This window comes from Oryctolagus cuniculus, chromosome 7, assembly GCF_964237555.1.
Source record: "Oryctolagus cuniculus chromosome 7, mOryCun1.1, whole genome shotgun sequence".
Taxonomy (NCBI): domain Eukaryota; kingdom Metazoa; phylum Chordata; class Mammalia; order Lagomorpha; family Leporidae; genus Oryctolagus; species Oryctolagus cuniculus.
In genome coordinates this window covers 54726884-54748856 of record NC_091438.1, presented here as the reverse complement: position 1 = coordinate 54748856, position 21973 = coordinate 54726884, and the positions used below count along the sequence as shown (strand labels likewise).

The 21973-nt window shown below is 51.9% G+C and overlaps 1 protein-coding gene across 2 annotated transcripts in view; it reads left to right on the top strand.

Annotated features, from left to right (window-relative positions):
• Positions 1 to 21973, top strand: part of VANGL1 (VANGL planar cell polarity protein 1) — a 48876-nt gene that overhangs the window by 11012 nt on the left and 15891 nt on the right. For both annotated transcript variants that reach the window (XM_002715738.5, XM_051856129.2), the window contains exons 3-4: positions 5952 to 6084; positions 11005 to 11612. In XM_002715738.5, coding sequence (XP_002715784.1) covers positions 5952 to 6084; positions 11005 to 11612 — 741 coding nt within the window. The remainder of the gene's footprint in view (positions 1 to 5951; positions 6085 to 11004; positions 11613 to 21973) is intronic.

Below are 21973 nucleotides of genomic sequence, written 5' to 3'. Positions count from 1 at the left end.
CTCTGAATACAGATGACCAAGTCTTATTCATAAAGTCATAACAGCTGGGAGGAAGGCAGTCAGTGAGTTTGTGTTGGATCCCAGATGAGCCCCTATAACCAGGGAGGGAAAGAGCAGGTGCTCAGGTGAGGGTGCTGCTGGGGGGACCTTGAGTCCCAGGCCAGAGCCCGAGCCTGGGGGAGTCAGCACAGACTCAGCCTGCGAGTGCACACACCCAATGCCTTGGAAAATGCTGGAAACGGCTGTTTGACCACAGTCAACCTGTGGACCTTCCTGGGAAACCAGTTCCCAGGCCGGCATGGGAGGCCTCCTTCTTGCGCAGCACAGGGCCTGGGCCATGCTGGTGCTCGGTGAAGAGAGGAGGGTGGCCTGCAGGATCCCTAGCTGGAGCCGCCTCTCAGGCCCCGCCTGCCCAGGGGCAGCCTGTGCCAGGCCCTGCTGCTGCCTCAGGCCTCCGAGGGCTCCCGGGGTCACTTTAAGAGGCTGTGACTTCGCATTAAAACACAGTGCAGAGCTCCTAGCGCCTTCTAGGACCCGTGTGGGAAGCACTTGGCACATGTTAACACAGGCTGTGACGCTAAATCAGTTATTCCAGGAATGTTCCAGAGCTCTGAGCGAGGGGATCTGAGCATGAGGCGTCGGTGGGCACGTTCTGTGAGTTCTTTAGAAAGGACGTCATTGCCCACAGGTGAGTCTGAAGGCAGTGGCGGGCGCAGTTGTAATCTGTAGGCAGGGTTTGCCCAGGAGGGAAGAATGCTTAGCAGCATTTGTGCAGGGCCTGGGAGCCAGCCTCAGACCCAGCCAAGGGCCTGCTGCCCCAGGAGGGTCCTGGTGAAAGCTGCCCTGCTCGAGGATTTGAATGGGAGTGTAGGAAAGCGGCAGGGGGACTGGCTTCGGGAGATGTTAGTGTGCCGGAATAACAAAGGGCACCAAACTTGATACACCCGATGACGCGGTGATCATCCTGAGGGCTGGCCTGGCCGGCGTCCAGGCAGGTGGCAGGTGACTCTTTTCATGCCAGGAGGTCAGTGGCCTGGTTCCCGCTGCCTGCAGTCTCCAGAGGGCATCAGGTGAACTGGCTGGGAAAGTGGTGCGCACTCCAGCCGCCCTCACCTGACCTTTGTGTTCGGTGTGCACGTTTCCTGATTTAATGACTACAGCTGCCAGGAGTGTTAATGACCGCTTCCTGGGTGCCTTTTAGGCCTCTCCTGGGCGTTCCCTTTCATCCTCACAGCAGTGCTGGAGTGGAGGTGGTAGCCCCATTTTACAGGCGATGAAACTGAGGCACGCAGAGGCAATGCTGTTGGCCCGAAGTTAGTGCCAAGGTGCTCTGCTCAGGTTTCAGAGCAGACTTGTTGCTCTTTGGAAGGGAAATGCCTCTTTTGAAAGAGAAATGAAGTGTCCCCCTGTGGCCAGTGTGCTAAAAATTAGCATTGTCCAAAAAAGGGCAGCCTGGGCCAGGGAGGCTGCTTCGGCATCAGTGGGCCCTGCTCCCAGCCTCCCCCCCCCCCCCCCACAGCCAGGGTGGAGAGGGAGCAGCCAGCCAGGCCCCAGCAGGGCAGAGAAAGGACAGGTAGTGGGTGGTGGCAGAGAAGGAAAGGGAGGAGTAACCGGTGGGGCCAGCTTTCCCCAAATAGAAATAGACCAGCAGCAGAAACAGGACTCAACAGTCTTCCCAGGAAATGCTGGCTGGAACCGGCAGCACTGTGGGAATCACAGGGATCCCGGCTGCGAGGAGGGGGATGGTGTTCACAGCAGCCCCAGGGGTGCGGCTCCATGGTGGCTTACACTGCTGCACTTACACACACACACACACACACACACGCACACTCCTGCACAGTGATGCTTGCTTTTGCCACCCCCCTGCACACATGCGCAAATACATGTATCTCTGTGTGCACAAATTGCACATGTACAAATATACTTAACAGATGGGCACATTCAGACATAAAGATACCAAGAACGCGGGGACTGAGCCAGCTGCCCAGCAGAGACACACGGGTGATCCAGATCGCACAGGTGGCGCTGGAACGCCATGTCGCTGTGCGTGTGTTTTAACTCCCATCCCAGTGGTTTACAGCCTGTTCCTTCCCTGCTCTCCTATGTCCAGATAGGCCATGTGCACGGCTGGTCTCATCCATGGGACCGCCTCTGCAAGTTACAGCCTCCGGAGCCACAGGGTTGAACGTCTGGGTGCACACACAGTGCAGTGAGCTGGCCACATGCCACTCATAGTGCTACACACTGACGAGCCCTGAACGGCAGTGTTGTGGGGTGTCAGTGTTAAGTACTGGCTTGGCTCCAAGGTCTTCCCAGAGCTGTAATCCAGGACCAGTAATTTCTATAAAAGCTACATGTTAGGTGTTTTTTTTTTAAAATATTTATTTATTTATATGAAAGAGTTACACAGAGAGAGGGAGAGACAGTGAGAGAGAGAGAGATTCCATCTGCTGGTTCACTCCCCAGGTGGCTGCAACAGCCAGACTGAAGCCAGGAGCTGGGAGCTTCATTGGGATCTCCCACGTGGACAGCACACGAAGAGGACAAAACACAGGGCCATCTTCCCTTCCCTTCCCTTCCCCAGGCCATTAGCAGGGAGCTGGATCAGAAATGATACAAACTGGTGCACGCATAGCCTGCCAGTGTTGCAGGTGGGGGCTTTATCAGCTACGCCACAACTCCAGGCCTGCATGTCAGGTCTTGATGACAGGACCGGTGCACAGAGCAGTGCCCCCAGCTGGTGTGAGTCAGGAGGATGGGCTTTCCACCTGCCTCTCACATGACAGTGGGTGGAAGGGCAGGTGTCAGCTCTGGGCATCCCTCAGTCACTGTTGTCCATGTTGCCCAGAGCCATTCTCCCAACTGCATCCACTTATTTCTCTCTTAACAGAGAAGCACTGTACATTGCAACATCGAACAGCTGAACATGAACTTAAGGGTCCCATTCCAGAGCCGCTGCTGTGTCCAGGGCGTCTCATGCAAAGGCAGACTTCTAAGCAGTCCTTCCAGCAGACCCCTCCCCGGGAGCACTGGGTCAGAAAGTCCTGGAGAAAGCTTCCTGTGCCACCAACATCCAGGTCCCCTGGGCTGCTGGTGAAGAGAGAGGCTCTCTCTTGCAGACGCATTCTTGGAGCATGGATCCAGTGGATCTGCAGGCCAGGTGGTTCCTCTGCACACAGCGGGGTGCCCTGTTCGGGCTCCGGGCATTGGCTCTCGGTGAAGGAATTTTGATTTCCACTGGAATTTGTGCTGTCACAGGATCTGCCCCACGGGACCAGTGGATAGATGGGTGGGTTAGGTGAGCATGGGACCTGGCTGATGGCCTGGAGAGAAATGGCTATGACTGTACTTGGGGAGAGTGGAAACAGAAAATGGAAAGGGGGCCCTGGCCCCGCTGGCCATGGTGGGTCTGGGGGTGGAGCAGTCATCCTAGGCTTCACCTGTCTCTCCCACACGTGGGGATTGCTCCTCCCAGTGAGTGGCTTTTGAAGGGATTGTAAGCACACAGCCCAGGGCCAGCTAAGGTCACAGTCCAGCTGTTCCTCTTCCCAGTAGCTTCAGAGAAATGCCTCGTAGCTCTGCTAGTTTGTACAGTGTAGGGATGTGAAGACCAGCATCAGGAGTACTTCTGCCATCTGATATTCCAGTTGCTTTTCAGAATAGTGCATGCAGCATAGTGGTCTTGAATGGAGGTCGTATCTCCTACTCTGCCATTTACTGTAACTTTGGAAAGTCATAGAAACTCTGCGAACCTCGGTTTCCCCATCTGTAAAATGGGAAAACACTATTGACCCTTTAAGGTTGTTGTTAGGATTGAGTGAAGTGAGTCTAGGGAGGCACTTTGCTCAGTGTCTCATGCATTGGAGCAGGCAGTTGGTGTTGCTGGGCACATCTGTGGGTAAACAGAACAGTTCTCTGTCCATGGGCTCTTTCCCTAGTTGTCTGTTTAAAACAAAACACCTAGGCTGACCAGATTGCATCTGTTTCTACATTCTAACTTAGCGATGAGTTGGAGTGATAAGTGAGGCTCTAGGGACAAAGCTGGTGTCACTGGAGGTTATCTGCAGCCTGTGGTAGCTTAGCCTCTTGGCTCTTTGAAGTAATTAACCAGTGCTGATCCTAAGGAGGTATTGATAAGGTAGAAGTCTGACAAGTGCTGTGCCATGGGCAAGTGCTAATAGCAGGGATAGTGATAACAGCTACTGAGCACTGAGCACTTAGCCCACGAACCTGCACTGAGCACATTGCCCACATGGTATTTCACGCATAAGGAGACTGAATGGCTTGTGCAGTCACACATCTAGGAGATCTGTTTGTCTCCGAAATCTGCGTGTGCAATGCTTCTTCACTCCTGTCTGCAAGACTTTTCAAGGGAGTGCGAGCGGTGGAGGAGGACTGATGTCATGGTGGTCTTTGGGAGCCAAGAGGTGAGGGAACTTAATGATTGCTGACAATAAGGGGCTTCTTTGGTGGGGCCTCGGGTTCCCTCCCAGCTGCAGCTGGGAGTGTCAGTTTCCATCTACAAGGGTTATTGACCAGTCCATGCAAACTGTTTCCTTTTGTAGTTTTCTGATTGATTGGTAGCAGGCTGTCCTCCAGTCACCCTGGAAGACCATCCAGAAGGTGCATGGGATTAAAGTGATGCCCCAGGCTGCTTTGCTTAGGAGAAACCCCCACAAACACACATCTTCACACCTCTTGCTGTCATCTGTCCTGGTTTTGTTTGTTTCCGTGGCTGTCTGCGAGCTCAGCTGGAACTTGTGGGAATGACTTTTCATTTTGAATTGTGAGAATAAGAAGTAAATGGATCTCTGGACTGGTTTAGAATTTCCTTTCTTCTCTTCTAGTCCGAAGGTTTAGAGTGACAGTGTGTCCCAGATTTTTTTTTTTTTTTTTTTTTTTTTTTTGGCCAGACCGACACTTAGATATTCTGCAGTATTGTCCTGATTTTAAAAAGCCCCAGGCGTTGTGGTGCAGCAGGTTAAGCTGTCACCTGCAGTGCTGGCATTTGGCATCACGTATCAGAGTGTTGGGTCGAGTCCCAGCTGCTCCACTTCCAATCCAGCTTCCTGCTAATACATCTGGGAAGGCAGCAGAGGATGGCCCAAGTACTTGGGTCCCTGCCACCCATGTGGGAGGCCAGGATGGGGTTCCTAGCTCCTGGCTTCAGTCTGGCCCAGCCCCAGCCATTTAGGGAGTGAGCCAGTGGATGGAAGATCTCTTTCTCTCTCTGTCTCTCCCTCTCTGTTGATTTGCCTTTCAAATTAATCAAATAAATCTTTCTTTATTTTATTTTTATTTAAAGTACAAAACCCTAGAGAGGCCAGTCATGGCACATCAGGTAAGCCTCCACTACAACGCTGGCAGGCATCCCATATTGGAGCATCAGTTCAGGTCCCGGCTGCTCCTCTTCTGATCCAGCTCCTGCCTAGGAAGGCAGCAGGGGATGGCCCAGGTACTTGGGTCCCTGCCACCTAAATGGGAGATCTGGATGGAGTTCCTGCCTCCTGGTTTCTGCCTGGCCCACTGCTAGCTGTTGTGGCCATTTAGGGAGTGAATTAATTTAGGCAAATATAACCAAATCAAGACCATAACTATTACAATAAAATGTGCCTTAGCTATACAAATTCTAAAATTAAAATTTTACACTTTGAAAAAATATAGTCACTGCTGATAGAAGCCCAGTGACAGCCTTGATTGTGCGCCTTAGAAGGGCAGAAAATATTGAGTAGGGAATAAAAATCATTTACTCCTTGCAGGAGGGTGGGATGTGTAGATATTGGTGTTCTCTCTGTGTGTGTGTGTGTGTATGCACGCACTCATATGTGTGTGTAGAATGTTTTTTAATTCACAGTGAAATTTATAACATAATTTGCTAAATCAGAGTTACATATTCACATGGCATAAATATATCCTATCTTCTTCTTCTTTTTTTTTTTTTTTTTTTTCAGAGAGAGAACCAGAGAGAGACACAAATCACCCCGGAATAAAGATGGCAGGGGGTCAGAAAAATCTGTCACCATCCAAGCTCCCACTGGGGAGCCCCTGTTGGCAAATGACTCCACGCGCACAGAGGAAGTCCAGGTGGGGAGCGAAGGTGGCCTGTAAGAACACCGCCACTTGCCCGGGCCTCCTTTCTGTAAATGTTTCTCTTTAAGTCTTGTTGCAGTAGGCTCTCTTGGGCTTCTGTCTTTATTTTTCTAGCATGTTAATTAGTTTATCTATGTCTCGTGGTTTCTTGTTGGTTTAAGGACAGCTGCCCTGTCATTGGGTAGCTTGGGGATTCTTCTGAAGTGTGATTGGTTGGCTCGCAGCTGCCCCGTCATTGGGTAGCTTGTGGAGTCTTCTGAAGTGTGATTGGTTGGCCAGCTTTGAATGGTGTTGAAAAGAAGCCAGCAAGCTTGATGACAGGGCAGGGCAGAGTTACAGGCTGGCGTCTCCCGAGACTCATTCCAGAATGGAACAGTGTAAGAGAGGGAAGGAAACTCACTCTCAAGAAAGCTTAAGTAGTGTTGGGAGGAGAAGGAAGGAGGCTAGGACAGCCCAGGGCTGGGCATTGCTGCCAGAAACGTAAAATAAATCCTGCACGGCTTGCCTGGGAGGGAGGCATCAAGGGTGAAGGAGCTCCTGTGGTTAGAAGCCGCCTGCGCAGTACCGCGGCGTCAGGCCACGGTGTGCAGCAAGGAAGTCTATGGAAAGCTGGAGCAAGCATTTCTCCCTCCGCTCCAGAAGAGGCTGTTGTGCAGAAGTGCGGGGGTTCCGTGTCATTACATGGCTTGCAGCATTGAAGAAAAGCCGTGGGGATTCAGATTTTATGTGAAGTCACTCAATTTTGAAATACTGGCGGGTTATTACAGTGTTAAAGAAACTCTGTGTGAGTTCTTACTGTCTGGCAGCCCCTCTGAGCTGTACTCAGAAAGCTGTTTGCATACCCTGAGCACTTCCTGAGTGCATGCATGTCCAGCCTTGCCCCGGGTAAAGAAAGCAGTGAATGATCCACAGCCGCAACGAGGTGGGAATCCAGATAAGCGTGTATCTTACACACCTGCAGGTACACACAGGTGTGCTTTTATAGCCAGGTGGGTGGACTAGAACTCCTGCTAGAGCACACCAGATGCTCCTGAGGCCCAGAGCTGCAGTTTAGGGCTGAATGTGGGGTTTGTTCAGCAGTGAGCAGATATCTTCAGTGCTGCTGTGCTGTCCGCCTTGGCTCTGAGAGGATGGATGGGTGGGTGGATGGGATGAGTGAGTGAGTGGATGGGTGGATGGATGGATGGACGGACGGACGAGTGGTTGGCTGACTGGCTTCAGAAGTGCTGGTGCATTTCTGGTTTTGCAGCTTCTTTGTCCCCTGTCTGTACTGAGAAGCTGTGTTAGGAGTTATTGGTATTTACGCCAGGACTGCTGTATGGTGGGAAAAGCATTGAAATGGGATTTGTAGTCTGTTTTTCTCAGCAGCAATGTCACCGTGGGCAGTCACAGCCTGTGTAATCGTCAGTTTCTTCACTAAATATCTAGGAGATTGAATTTGGGAATCTGACATCCTTTCCGCTCTAAGAACCTCGAGTGTGAGAGAGCCTTTTGTGCATTGTGTAGGCACAGATATGTGCAAATTCTGCGAGAGGACTTGGCTGGAAACAGTTCGGCAGGAAGAAGGATGGGGGGCCAAATCAGAGCTATGTGGTAGTCCACAAGATAACTAGCAATAATCATTCCAGCACTGATTATCGACTGAATATTTGACCTAATATAAAACATGGAATCCTGTATTTGTCTTCAGTAAGAGTGGTAAAAGCCAGTCATTTTCTGTAGCCTGTGAACTCACCTTCTTTTAAAGTACAGAGTGGATATCTTTGAATTTGTGGATATTTTTTCCCTTTTCTTTTTTTAAAGATTTATTTATTTATTTGAAAGGCAGTTACAGAGAAGCAGAGAGAGAGAGAGAAATCTTCCATCCACTGGTTCACTCCCTAAATGGCCGCAAGAGCTGCAGCTGGGCCGATCTGAAGCCTGGAGCCAGGAGCTTCTTCTGGGTCTCCCACACGGGTGCAGGGGCCCAAGGACTTAAACCATCTCCTACAGCTTTCCCAGGCCATAGCAGAGAGCTGGATTGGAAGTGGAGCAGCCTGACTCAAACCGGTATCTGTGTAGGATGCCCACACTGCAGGCGGCAGCTTTACCCACTACGCCACAGTGCTGGCCCCAATGCATTTTTTTTTTTTTCACAAAAGTGTCCTAAATTTACACACCAAGAACTGAACAGATCTTTAATTTATACTTTGAGTTTTAACAGGCAAATAATCCATATAATCCACTCCCCTATACAAACACAAATATCTCCATCACTGTCCTTACCCACACTTCTCCAAGGCACCCAGTGTTTCAAGTTCTGTCAGTGCTGGTTGGTTTTGCCTGTTTTAGAATTGAATATAATTGGCGTCCTAGGAGTTTTTCCCCATTCAACGTGGTGGTATTATGGTTAGCCATGGTTTGGTGTGTCTCAACAGTTGGTTTTGCCAAGTAGCATCTCATCGTGTGAATGACCACAACTTGCTGTTATTCCTCCTTTTGGTGGGTGGGCATTTGAGTTGCACCATCTTGGCTGTTGCACTGAAGCTGTCAAGAACATTCTTACCCAAGTCTCTTGTGCGCTTCTGTTTTCATTTGTTGTGGGTAAAACCTGGGAGTGGAGCTGCGGGGCCATGCAGTGAAGTGTTTGAATTTATGCGCACCTTCCAGAGGTGCTGTGCCAAGTGTGCATGTCTGCCAGCGATGCCTCGGGCTCCAGCTTCTTTTAGCTGTTGTCTTAAATATTGATTTCTCTCGTGGCAAGGGACACTGCTACCTCTGCAAGTTGAAGGGCTGTTTGTTCATAGGCCAAGCCCTACAGCATCAGTATCACTTCACAAATCATGCAGTTTTTTTGGTCATTCCTTGATTTGATTATGAGAAATGTCTTGTTTAGCCAACTTGGCTATTAACTTAAACTAGATTTTTCTAAGTTGATGTCCTAATTTCACTTAGCCTAACTACTACATATGACTGTTTTTCCCCCTGAGTTTAATCATACACAAGAATCTCTTTTTAAAATTTTTTAAATAAAGATTTATTTATTTATTTGAAAGGCAGAGCCACAGAGAGAGAAAGAGAGGGAGAGGGATCTTCCTTCTGTTAATTTACTCCCCAAATGGCCAGAATAGCCAGGGCTCTGTCAGTCCAAAACCAGGAGCCTGGAACTCCATCTGCCCAAGCAGTTGGGCCGTGTCCCACTGCTTTCCCAGGCGCATTAGCAGGGAGCTGGACTGGAAGTAGAACAGCTGGGACTGGAACTGGTACTGTGCCACAGTGGGGGCCTCCACATACAAGAATCTCTAAGGCAGAGTCTCCTGGGAGCACTTTTGGCTTTCCAGTGTCTTCTTCCTCCTGTGTGGTTGCTTTGGGATGGAATCATAGTTGCCAGTGAAGTAGTCAAATCATTTAAAATCATAATAATTTTCTTTAGAAATAAACTAATTGCCCCAAGAACCCAGAAGTTTAAAAAGAGAGACAAAGTAAGAAAGTAAAATGGCCCATTCCAATACTCCTGGTTATTCCCTTGCCCGGGATGTTAACCTTGTCCTGAAAATGTATGTATCACAAGGAATTGTGGAGCCATGCTGGGTGTAGAGATCCGTGGCTTCAGTCTGCATGAGCGGTAAGCAATGCAGTGATGATACTCATCAGGTGGGTCTTGCGAGCGTCACACAGAAGGTTTTGAACAAGGCGTGCGCTGGATGCAGGTGAGAGTAAATATGAAGTGTGGCTTTTGGTGTGCCCTGTGTTCTTCAGAGCTCTTTAGATCATCAGTATTGCACTTCCCACTCCCATACCGTGGGGTGGGGGAGGAGAGGGAGGAGGACTTTGTCAGCCAGAGTCATGCAGCAAGGATTGGGAAGGATGCACCAGGGTTTCCTTCACAGATGAGCTTTCAAGGTTCGCCTTGTACCAGACTCTAGTGCAGTGTCCCTCCGAGCCTCTCAGGGGTTCAACACAGAATGAGACTCAGTGGTATACTTAGGAAACACCCTAGCATACAAAAAGGACAGGTTATAATACATTTACAAACATTTCAGGAGCCAGTGCTATGGTGTAGCAGGTAAAGCCACCACCTGCAGTGCCGGCATCCCATATGGGTGCCAGTTCAAGTCCCACCTGCTCCACTTTCAATCCAGCTCTCTGCTGTGGCCTGGGAAAGCAGTAGAAGATGGCCCAAGTCCTTGGGCCCCTGCACCCATGTGGGAGACCCAGAAGAAGCTCCTGGCTTCAGCCTGGCCCAGCCCTGGATGTTGTGGCCATTTGGGGAGTGAACCAGTAGACGGAAGATCTGTTTCTCTCTGTTGTCTCTTCTTCTCTTTCTGTAACTTTGTATTTCAAATAAAATAAATAAATCTTTTTAAAAAAATTCCATGCAGCTTATGTTAAAAAAAAAAGCATTTCACTGAAAATTGTTGTAGTTAAAAAAATTTCTAGTAGGCTTCTATTTTTTTTCTAAAGATTTGTTTTATTTATTTGAAAGGCTGAATTACAGAGAGATAGGGAGACAGAGATATCATCTGTCCACTGGTTCACTCCCGAAATGGCCGCAACACTGAGAGCTGGGCTTATCTGAAGCCAGGAACCAAGAGCTTTTTCAGAGTCTCCCATGTGTGTGCAGGGGCCCAAGCGCTTGGGCTGTCTTCTGCTGCTTGCCCAGGCACATTAATGGAGCTTCTTCCGGGTCTCCCATGTGGGTACAGGGGCCCAAGCACTTAGGTCACTCCTGCTGCTTTCCCAGGCACAGGGAGCTGCATCGGCAGTTGGGACTTGGACCGGCACCCACATGGGCTGCCAGCCGTGCAGGCAGTGGATTAACCTGCTGTGCCACAGCACCAGCCCCAAGCTTCCGTTTTCTCTGCAGACAGGGCTGGGTGCTCTGTGTCTTCACCAGGGACAGCATGCTCATGGTGTTCTTCCCCCTGCCCCCAGGATGACAACTGGGGAGAGACCACCACGGCCATCACAGGCACCTCAGAGCACAGCATCTCCCAGGAGGACATCGCCAGGATCAGCAAGGACATGGAGGACAGCGTGGGGCTGGACTGCCAGCGCTACCTGGGCCTCACGGTGGCCTCGGTCTTGGGACTCCTGGTGTTCCTCACGCCCATCGCCTTCATCCTGCTGCCCCCGATCCTGTGGCGGGAGGAGCTGGAGCCTTGTGGCACCATCTGCGAGGGGCTCTTCATCTCCATGGCGTTCAAACTGCTCATTCTGCTCATCGGGACCTGGGCGCTCTTCTTCCGCAGACAGAGGGCCGACGTGCCCCGGGTGTTTGTGTTCCGTGCCCTTCTGCTGGTCCTCATCTTCCTGTTCGTGGTTTCCTATTGGCTGTTTTACGGGGTCCGCATCCTGGACTCGCGGGACCGCAACTACCAGGGCATCGTGCAATACGCAGTGTCCCTCGTGGACGCCCTCCTCTTCATCCACTACCTGGCCATCGTCCTGCTGGAGCTGCGGCAGCTGCAGCCCATGTTCACGCTGCAGGTGGTCCGCTCCACCGATGGCGAGTCCCGCTTCTACAGCCTGGGCCACCTGAGGTAAGGGGGCCTGCACCTTGCTGGAGGACGCTGGTCTGGAGGCCAGGAGCTGAGACCCAGCCAGCCTGGGACTGTTGTCTTCCCTGGGTTTGGCAGGAGCTGAGTGGGTGCAGGGCTGCATGGCGGTGGTAAGGCAGCGCCGTGTGCACTGCCTTTGTGGACTTCTGGATGGGCCAGGGCAGCTGCTGGCTGCTACCCAGCTGGAGGTTTTGCAGGCTGAGTCGTTGGCAGCTCCTGCAGATGACAGAGGAAGGCTGTGAACGGTGCTGCTGCCATTCTTGACCCTGAAGTTGGCCTGGGGGTGATGGCTAAGGAGACCATCCTTTGCCCAGCATGGTCCATCTGATTTTCCCCATTGTCCTAATGGAATTGTGAATCATCCCTCCCCCTTCCCCCACTCCCAGAGGTACCCTGGGTTTTGCAGTAAATGATAACTGTGACCCTAGTGATCTTCCAGGAAAGCATCAAGTGCAGGTCAGGGACTCCAGATAGTAAGGGTGCACTATTTTTTAAAGATATGCATGAAAAAATGTTAGAAATCAATTGGGATGTCATTATAAGCCATTTGCACGAAGTCACGTGGCTAGCCTTGTTTAGGACTCACTTGGCCGTCTGAGGCTGGGCTAGGTTAATACGCTCATCATGGGATCTCCATTTCATATTCTGTGGCCTATTTTTCCATCTGTTTTCTTCCACGACCTGTGAACTTCATGAGAACAGGGGCTGTGTCTTAGTCCCTCAGGCATCCCCAGTGCCTGGCACAGAGCTGGCACACAGGTGGCACTCAGATGGTCCCTGCAGGGATGCGTAACCCAGGATGTGTGACCTCAGAGTCCTTGCCCACTGCTTGGGCAGCCTGTGCTCGTGTGTGCAGCCTACTTGGCACAGCTAAGCACTGAGCTAGTGGTAGTTACTACTGCCGTGGCATTGTAGCCGGCGGTGCAGTCAAGATTGGCAAGGGCACCTTTGTGGGTATCGGGACAATTGCCTTTGTCATAGTTGGGCTGGGGTCCAGGAAGGTGGGCCAGCCCAGGTTGGGAGCCAGGTCACTCTGCCAGAGCATCGCCGTGCCGGCTGGCTCCCTCGCTCCTTCCTCTGCCTCAGACCTGCCACCTGAGGCCCAGGTGACTTAGTGCTCAAGATGACCCCCAGGCCTCGGAGGGGAGTCAGTGTCTGATTTGCATGCTCTGTCCATCAGAATCTGGTATTTTGCGTGTTTCACCAAGGGCAGTAGGCCTATGGAGGTGAGTGAGTCACCTCTGTGTGTTAGGCTCTGATAGTGCTTCCCGGGTGTGTCACTGCTGGGGGGACGACCAGCAGACACGCATAACACCCCTGCCATGAGCAGGGCCCAGGCTGCCTGCAAAGTTCTGTTTCAGAGCCCGTGAACTCTCAGTCTCTTGGAGAGAGGCCAGGGCAGCGCTCTGCAGTGGGCGGTGGCTGAAGCATGGGTGTGGGTGCTGGGGGCTCCGGAGGGCAGGGACTGAATTCTGACAGTGGCAGCAGTAAAGGCAATGGTGCGAGCTGTAGCTGTGCAGAGAATCAGGCTGTGGTCCCGCTGGAGATGAGTGATATCTGGGACTCTGAAACGTAGTAGCCAAGACACTGCTGGAGTGAGGCCTGCTGCGGTTTTGGGTTTGGGCCCTCGGGCCTGGTTCTGAGTCCCATGAGGGCAGGTAGGGGTTGGGGGGAGAGGGAAGGGTGTCTCTTCACCTTAGGTGGTCTGGGGTGGGGGGACTGCCTTCCCCTAAGGCTGGTTGATCTTCACAGTAGATGGGGAGGGGGAGGAACACCGAACAGCCCAGGAAAGTAGCCTGGTGATGCAATCAGAAGAAGCTCAAGGAAGAACAGCTGGGGCATCTCACTGCATAGCTAGGCGGGGCAGGGCGGGGCAGAGCCACTGGGAAGAGCCAGACTGGCATACTGCATGGCTGCACACCGCTCCACCTCCTCCCTCTGTGACCAGCCACTGCCCAGCCGGTCACCCCAGCTGCCCAGGGACACCTGCAGGGTGGCAAGGGTCAGCCGTCCTAGGAGAGAGACGTTGGAGGCGGTCCCCAGCGTCTTCCTCTGTGCTTCTCCTTCCTTGCCTGTGCTTTAGGACCCCTGTGTCCCTCCCATGGAGACCTGGGTTAGCAGGTGGAAGCGGGGCTGGGGGAGTGGAGACTTCTGTCATCGCGAGCAGGGCGGGGAGTCCCGTGGCAGCCAGAATGAGGGGGCTGGAGCTGGAGTGGGGTTGACCTCTTCCCTCGTGTAACTCGGTCACCTGCCGATTCTCCGGTAAATCTGGTCTAAACTCGGCGGTGGCTAGAAGAGCCACTGAGCCAGAAATACAACTTCTGAAGCCTGCTGTGAAGTGTGGGGACAGGAGGGAGGGGACTTGGGGACAGACAGAGTGAATGTGGGACATGGGAATAGTTGGTGCAGGCCACCTGCCCTCCCTTTGTGCAGAGCCTTCACTGGGCACGGCCTGTGGGCTCAGGTGCAGAGCAATTCAAAGATGGTTTTATTGAGTCAACTGAGCTATAAATGGAAGTTGTCAAAAGAATGTCTACTCTTTAGATTCTCAAAGGAAACGGGCTGCTTGTTAGCATCCATCAGAGGCACCTGCTGGGGCTCTGCTTGTTGGCAGGACTACAGTTTGGGGCTTATTTGAGAACTTTTAGAAACGGGGGTTATTTCATAGAATCTGAAATACCATGAATAGATCAGGTACTTTCTAACCTGTGCCCAGTGCCTTAGGAGTTGCAAAGGCTTTTATATGTTTGGCCTCATTTACTGTAGCCTGCAGACCTTTAGGGGATAGGGTGGATCGGGGAGGGGGCGCTCTCTTATAGGTGATGGCCTGAGGCACAGGTTAAGGGACCTAGCAGAGGTCAAAAGGAGCCAGCACCTGCGTGGGTCTCGGCACAGGTGGTCACCATTCTGCGTGCAACCCTACTGGCCACTCTTCTTGGCCTAGTGCTCACAATTAGTTGCTGGCTTTTTCACACATTCACTAGCAACTTAGATGTGTTTTTTGGACAGTATTTAGCAAGAAACAAATAGAAAAGAGACTAAAAATGACATTTAATTAAAACTTTCTGAGTTTTGAATTTTTTTTTTTTTTTTTTGACAGGCAGAGTGGACAGTGAGAGAGAGAGACAGAGAGAAAGGTCTTCCTTTTCCATTGGTTAACCCCCCAAATGGCCACTGCGGCCGACGCACTGCGACCGGTGCACCGCGCTGATCCGAAGCCAGGAGCCAGGTGCTTCTCCTGGTCTCCTATGGGGTGCAGGGCCCAAGGACTTGGGCCATCCTCCACTGCCTTCCCGGGCCACAGCAGAGAGCTGGACTGGAAGAGGAGCAACCGGGACAGAATCCGGCGCCCCAACTGGGACTAGAACCCAGTGTGCCGGCGCCGCAGACGGAGGATTAGCCTAGTGAGCCGCAGCGCCGGCCTCAGTTTTGAAATTTTTAAAGGAAAGTAGTGTATATTAGAACCAGGCACTAGTGTAACTGATCGAATATGAGAGGCAGATCAACACAAAGAAAACATCAACAGTGAACAATTACATGGTCCTGACTGTGCGCCAGGTACCGTCTCAGCTTTTAACCTACAACTCAATCTTCACAGCGATCCTGCAATCCTGGGAGGTTGGTGCTCCTCCAACCTTTGTTTTCAGGTGGGGAAACTGAGGCACAGTTTGTAATTGTCACACTCAGGATTTGAATCCAGGGGTTCTCATTCCAGAATGATTTTAACCATTCACTGTTCTGCCTCTGAGTAGATGGGCTCCAGCTCACGTCACCTGAAGGACACGTGAGCAAACTTGTGAGCAGTTTTTGAGTGCTTACCTGGTGCCAGAATGCGTCCCAGCTAGGTTTGTGTAATGGTTTAGTCTGACTTTCTGTTGCATCACAAAATGCCTGAAGATGGGCATTTATGAAAAAAACAATTCAGTTAGCTCCTAGCTTAGGAGATTCAGGACTATAGCATCGACATCTGTTGGGCTGTGGCTGTGGTGACATGACAGAGACGCAAAAAGGGAACTGACCGTGTGTGGGAAGGGCCAAGCCCATGGGGCCCCCTTGCGCTGTGACAACCCACCTTGGTGAGGGGAACCAGGAGCCTGTAGAGAACTCTTGTAATCTCGTCTGAGGGCAGTGTTCCCCGTGTCCTGCTCACCTCTTAAAACCACCATTCAGCATCGTCACACTGGGGACCAAGCTTCCAGCACATGACGCCCTGGGGAACACACTCAGACCATCCCCAAACCATAGCATGTACGTTATCATATGTCGTGTAACTCATGGCTCCTGGGCCCAAATGGAGAGAATGAAGGGGATTGTCAGAGACAGCTGGCTGACATGCTGTGGTCCATTCCTTAGCTCTGCTAGTTCTGTATTCACTCAGTTGACAAACAAAGCCTGGTCCTTTTTTTTTTTTTTTTTAAGTTTTTTTTTTTTTAAATGTATTTGAAAGGCAGAGTTACACTGAGAGGAGGAAAGACAGAGAAAGAGACAGAGAGAGAGAGGTCTTCCATCCGCTGGCTCACTCTCCAAATGGCTGCAATGGCTAGGGCTGGGCCCTGCCAAAGCCAGGATCCAGGAGCTTCTTCCAGGTCTCCCACATGGATGCAGGGGCCCAAGGACTTGGGCCATCTTCTACTGCTTTCCCAGGCCATTAACAGGGAGCTCGATCAGAAGTGGAGCCAGCTGGATCTTGACCCAGTGCCCGTGTGGGATGCCGGAATCACAGGCAAAAGCTTAACATGCTATGCCACAATGATGGCCCAAGCTGTCATTATAGCCACTGCAGCGGGTGTGAGCATGTGATCAGACCTTTTAAAAAGGTTTTATTTTATTTATTTGAAAGAGTTAGAGAGAGAGAGAAAGAGAGAGTTTCCGTATCCTGGTTCACTTCCCAGATGGCTGCAACAGCTAGAGCTGGGTCAGGCCAAAGCCAGGAGCCAGGAGCTTCATCCAGATCTCTCACGTGGGTCCAGGAGACCATTTCTTGGGCCATCTTCTGCTACTTCCCCAGGTAAATTAACAGGAAGCTGCATTGGAAGTGGAGCAGCTAGGACTGAAACCAGTGCCCATATGGGATGCTGGCGCTGCAGGTGGTGGCTTTAGCCACTATGCCACAGTGTAAGCTCTAGGACAGACCTTCTTAACCTTCTATACTTCACATATCTCAAGGAAGACTTCTTTATCTATTGCTATATTAACAACTACCCCAAAGGCTGACTTGTGTAAAACAGCAACTGTGTTATTAATACCACAGTTCTGCAACATGGGTTGGGCTCAGCTGGGAAGTTGTTCTGCTGGTCCTCCCAGTGGACCCTGTGGGTAGCACTCACGTGGGTGAGATAGCTGACTTTTGCATTCTGTGTTCTCCTGGTTACAACAAACCACAGCCCTAGGCCAGATTTAAGGAGCACCAGAGGCTTAGTTCAGTGTCACAGGCTCCCATTCCCAGAGTCTGTTCATTCTTACAGATTTAATGACTGATTCCTGTACCTTAAAAAGTTCAGAAGGGACAGTTTTTGCCTTAAGGAGGTGTGTGAACATCAGTGCAAAGTGATAGCTGAGAGTCATCAGCAAGGAGAGAGAAAGAGCCCACAAAAGCAGACTCATCTCCCAGCCCTCTGGGAGGCCTTTGTGTTCATGAAGATCTGTGCTGTGGGAGACTGGCATTGCTGAAGCTCTCTGCATCTAACTTAGCCGGTAGGGTTTAGCCATTTGGGTTTTTAAGTATGCTTCATCCATTGAGACTAAGAATATCTTAAAAATCAGCATTGACCATGAACCTGTCTGTCAAAGTTCTGCTTGCTGAGACCAGTACCATGGTGCTTTAGAAGATATGATTGCTAGATCGTTTGCTTTTCAAATGGTGGAGGTTCATGAGTGTGTGTGATTGTCATGTTTTTGTGTTGAATAGGAACCGTTAGGGCTTGGATGTCGGTGTTGAGCTGCTAGCACCCAGTGTGTCTGTGTCTGGAGAAATGAGACCTCCAGGGAAGTAATTGAGGTCACATGACATCATGGAGCGGGACCCCAATACCATAGGATTAGCCATGTGTAGCCTTAGAAAGGGGAGGGCCCTCACCAGGAAGCAGAGGGGCCAGGACCTTGATCTCCAAGACGGTGAGAAATACACATACCCAGGCGTGTGCTTTCCTGAGCTAGGGCGGGAATGCGGTGCACACTGGTCATTCTGGATCCCAAAGGCCAGGGCAGCATGGGGGCAGTAAGCACAGTGGTCCTGATGCTGCAGAGTAACTGCCTCCAGCGCAGGGCCTTGCTTTCTCCCTGGGACTTGGGTTTTGTAGCTGAAAGATGGGGGAGGAAGAGTCTCCTAGGGAGAGTTAAATTGTAGTGATTCTGGGATATATCCAGAAATCTTGAAATCTGCCAGTGGTTCTGGGTCTGGTAAGCTCCAGGCTGGCGATGACCCCGCTGAGCCAGACTCGGCTGTTCTCCCGAGTTCTAGTCCAGCCCCAACGGTCTGTGAGCCCCAGAGCCATTGGTGGGACGTTGGAGTGTTTTGAACTTGACCATCAGAGGTTATGGCTCCCGTTGTTAGGGTTGTGATTTCATACACAGTGTCATTTTTAGAAATGTGTGTTTTTCACATGGGTAGCTACTTTTCAATAAGGATATTTTGCCAGTCCTCATCCCCCACTCCCCAAGGAAAGCATGAGAGATACATGAATAGGAGCTTAAAAGGGGAGTGTGAGGGTGCTGCCCCGCCCCCGTGGGCTGCGGGAGAACTTGGAAGGCAGGAAGGGAGCTGCCGTTTGTGGTTTGGTGCTGTGGTGCCTGTTAAGAGTGGCTTTAATGGGAGTGTAAGGTGCCCCACACTGAAGCCCTGTGTTTGTTCAGCTGCCTACTGGCAGCAGCCACAGCTGGGTTGGCCTGCCTCACATGGCGTCTGCCCACAAGCCTGGCACTGAGGTCTCAGGACTCACCCCTCACACAGCACCGCCCTGGAGGAGGAGCTGGCGCAGGCCAGGTGGGCAGGGGCCACCATGGGCAGCTGAGGGTGGGTCGTGCTTCCTGAAGGCCGTGGTGCTGCAGGCTGGGCTGGGGTTCTGACACGTAGGAAGGCAAATGCACTGGTGCCCCCTGGCCCTGTCCTTGCAAAGCTGCCACCCAGCCTGCTCAGGGTCTGGCCTGGCCCTGTCTGTGCCATCAGAGATCTTGGCGGGCAGGCCCACTGCCCTCCGAGTCCAGACTTTTCATCTGTGCTCCCATAGTTTTCCCAAAGCAGAGTCCTGATAAGGAGGAAGGAGAGATGGGGTAGGAGACCGGTTGAGCATCCCAGGTGTGTCTGTAGACTTCTGAAAGCACCCAAGCCGGCGCTGTCTTTGATCCTGTGTCCCTGCTGTTTATCTTGTTGTGATTCAGCATAGTCATGCCGGGCCCTGGGGAAGCTGGTTCCCAGCCCAGGCGGGACAGGTGTGCTGGAGGTGGGGCTGTGCAGGGAGGGAGGTGGTGGTAAGGTGGGGGCTGCAGGCAGAGCCGCGAGGTCTCCAGGTGGACTGGCAGGGCAGGCCTGGGCGCCCTACGGGAAGTGGCCCACTGGCACCCAGTGGAGAAGGTCTGGCAGCATCTCTGTGCGGTGAGGAGGAGCCAGAGGGGTCCACCGTGACTGAATGGCTGCTCAGACGGTGGGTCTGTCATGTTGTCACCACGCTCAGAACTCTCCCTTGGATCTGTGTGATGCCAGGAGGATGCACACCTGTGTTAGTCTGGCCTTGTTTGCTTTCTGCAACCCAGAGAAGCAGATATTGGTGCAAGCTTTGAGCAACTCCTAGTTCGGTCTTCTCCCTGTGGGTGTAGAGAGCAGTGGCCTTGAGGGCAGGCTGTGGGCATGGTTTTATTTGGATTACCACAGAGGGTATTTTCCAGACTTGCCTTTCATGAAAGGCCAGCGTAAGAGCTTGGTGTCCCCGAGACTGCACTTGGGGGGGTGCAGTCTGTGGGGCCTGAACCCTGTTCATCATGGAGTATGGGGATTCAATAACCAGCCTTGCACCTGCTCACTCACCTTTTGCTGCAGGACCCTGTGAGGCCCCTCATGGCCGGATACATTCCAAGCAAGGCCAGGGTCACTTGCTAGCTTGCACGTACTGATTTGTTCCTGCTGCTGTGCATCTGAAGGGCCAGGGCACCTGAGAATCCAGGTACTCAGGAGAAGGACCTTCCTGCAGGCAGAGCCACGGATGTATTTCCCATCAGGTGGGCAGCTTCAAATCTCAAGTCCACAGAAACCAGCCTGCCTGCCAGCACGAGTTGATTCTGGACCTACCCCTCCTCATCCTCCTCAGGTTCCAGGGTGATTGCTGGCTGTCATCTGTGTGGCACCTGTGTGGGCTGACATCCCAGTGCAGCTGTAAGATAAACCCTCTGGTTAAAAGGCAGAAGAGCAGGAGATACAAACCCACCTGTGCTTACGTCCAGGTGGTTGTCGGCAGGAGTGACGGCTGCAAGTAGCGCATTCTGGGGCCTGTGTGAATACTGCCACGCGTGGTCCTGTCAGAATGAAGTCAGTGAGCCCCAAGTCTGCAAAGCAGTGAAGCATTTACGTGTCTGTGTAAATCCTGCCCCCCTTTTTTAAAGATTTATTTGTTTTATTTATTTTTTATTTATTTTAAAGATTTATTTATTTGAAAGGTGAGAGTAGGGGCGTGCAGAGAGAAATCTTCCATCTGCTTGTTTATCCCCCAGATGTCCACAGTAAGCCAGATCTGTGCCAGGCCGAAGCCAAGAACCTAGAACTCCATCCAGGTCTCCCACGCGGGTGGCAGGGCTCCAAGCACTTGGACCATTGTCTCCTGCTGCTTTCCCAGCTGTAGATCCGACTCCTGCAGCTGGTAAATGGGGCCATCAGCTGTCTTGTCCTGGGTGAGAGCTGTCACAAAAAGCTCTCATTGTAGGTTCTACGTTCAAGAGTCTTCCCGAAGACCAAAGTGTGGGCCTCAAATGCAGCCACCCAGGCAGGCACACCCTAAAGAGCAGGGGATGGGATGGCCTTGGTGTTCGCACAGCCTTTGTGATGAAGCCCTTGGGGTCATCCCTGCCCTGCGCCCCCTCCTCTCTCTGCCCCCATCTCCTCCCTCCCTTGGGCTCCTCCAACGTCAGGAACCAGTGACCTCAGCTCGCCCCGTGGCTGCCTGCATCCTCCTTCCTCTCCATGCACATGCATGTGTTTCCCTAATGCAGTGCCCCAAGCTGGGCGGCTTAAAATGATTTTCTCAGCAGCTCCAAACCTAGATCTTGGCAGGGCCAAGGGATCTCAGGGACCTAGGGAAGTTCTTCTTCTTCTTTTTTTTTTTTTTTAAAGATCTATTTATTTGAAAGAGTTACACAGAGAGAGAAGTCAGAGAGAGAGAGAGAGAAAGAGAGGTCTTCCACCCGCTGGTTCACTCCCCAATTGGTTGCAATGGCCAGAGCTGAGCTGATCTGAAGCCAGGAGTCAGGAGCTTCTTCCAGGTCTCCCACGCAGGTGCAGGGGCCCAAGGACTCCGGCCATTCCTCCACTGCTTTCCCAGGCCACAGCAGAGAGCTGGATTGGAAGTGGAGCAGCCGGGACTTGAACCAGTGCCCATATGGGATGCTGGCACTGCAGGCGGCAGCTTTACCTGCTATGCCTTAGCACCAGCCCCGGGAAGTTCTTCTTTGCTTCTCCTTCACTTCTGGTGAAGTGTCCCTGGGTGTCCCTGTAACTTTAGCTTAACTAATTGTCACATCCACAGAGACCACATTCGGAGCCTCTGGGCAGATCCAGGTTTGGGGAGGCACTGCTCGGTACCACGGATTTCTGTGATGTTTGGGGGGACGTGGTTTTAGCAGTGGCCCGTCTGCCCATGCTGCTTCCTCTGCCTGGCTCTGCCTGGGGCTTTGCAGCCCATTGTTCTCATGGTGTGACCGGCTGTCGTCTGTGAAGGCTTAACTCAGAGCTCAGCTTTGCCTCCTCTGTGTGTGATCTCCAGCGGGAAGCACCTTCCCCCTCCTCCCCCATGCTCACGTGCTGTCTCTGCGTCCCCTGATGGCACTTCCTGTCTGGGTGTTTATTGCCATGGGTTGAGTGTATCCCTTTGAAGGTCTGGTTCCCATCCGTATCTCAGCCCTTGGCACTGAGCAGGTGCTCATAATTCATAATTGCTGTGATGGAGTTAAAGAGGCTGGTTATTCGGGTTTCTCTGAACATCAGCAACCACAGCTGGCCCAAAAGGCCATGAACGCATACCCTGGAAGGAGGTCTTTACAGATGTTCCTCTGTGATGAGAAAACTGTTCAGCACTTCGTCAGCACATTCCTAGGTAATCAGAATAACGACCTGGCATGGCTGTAGGCACCTAAGAAGTACG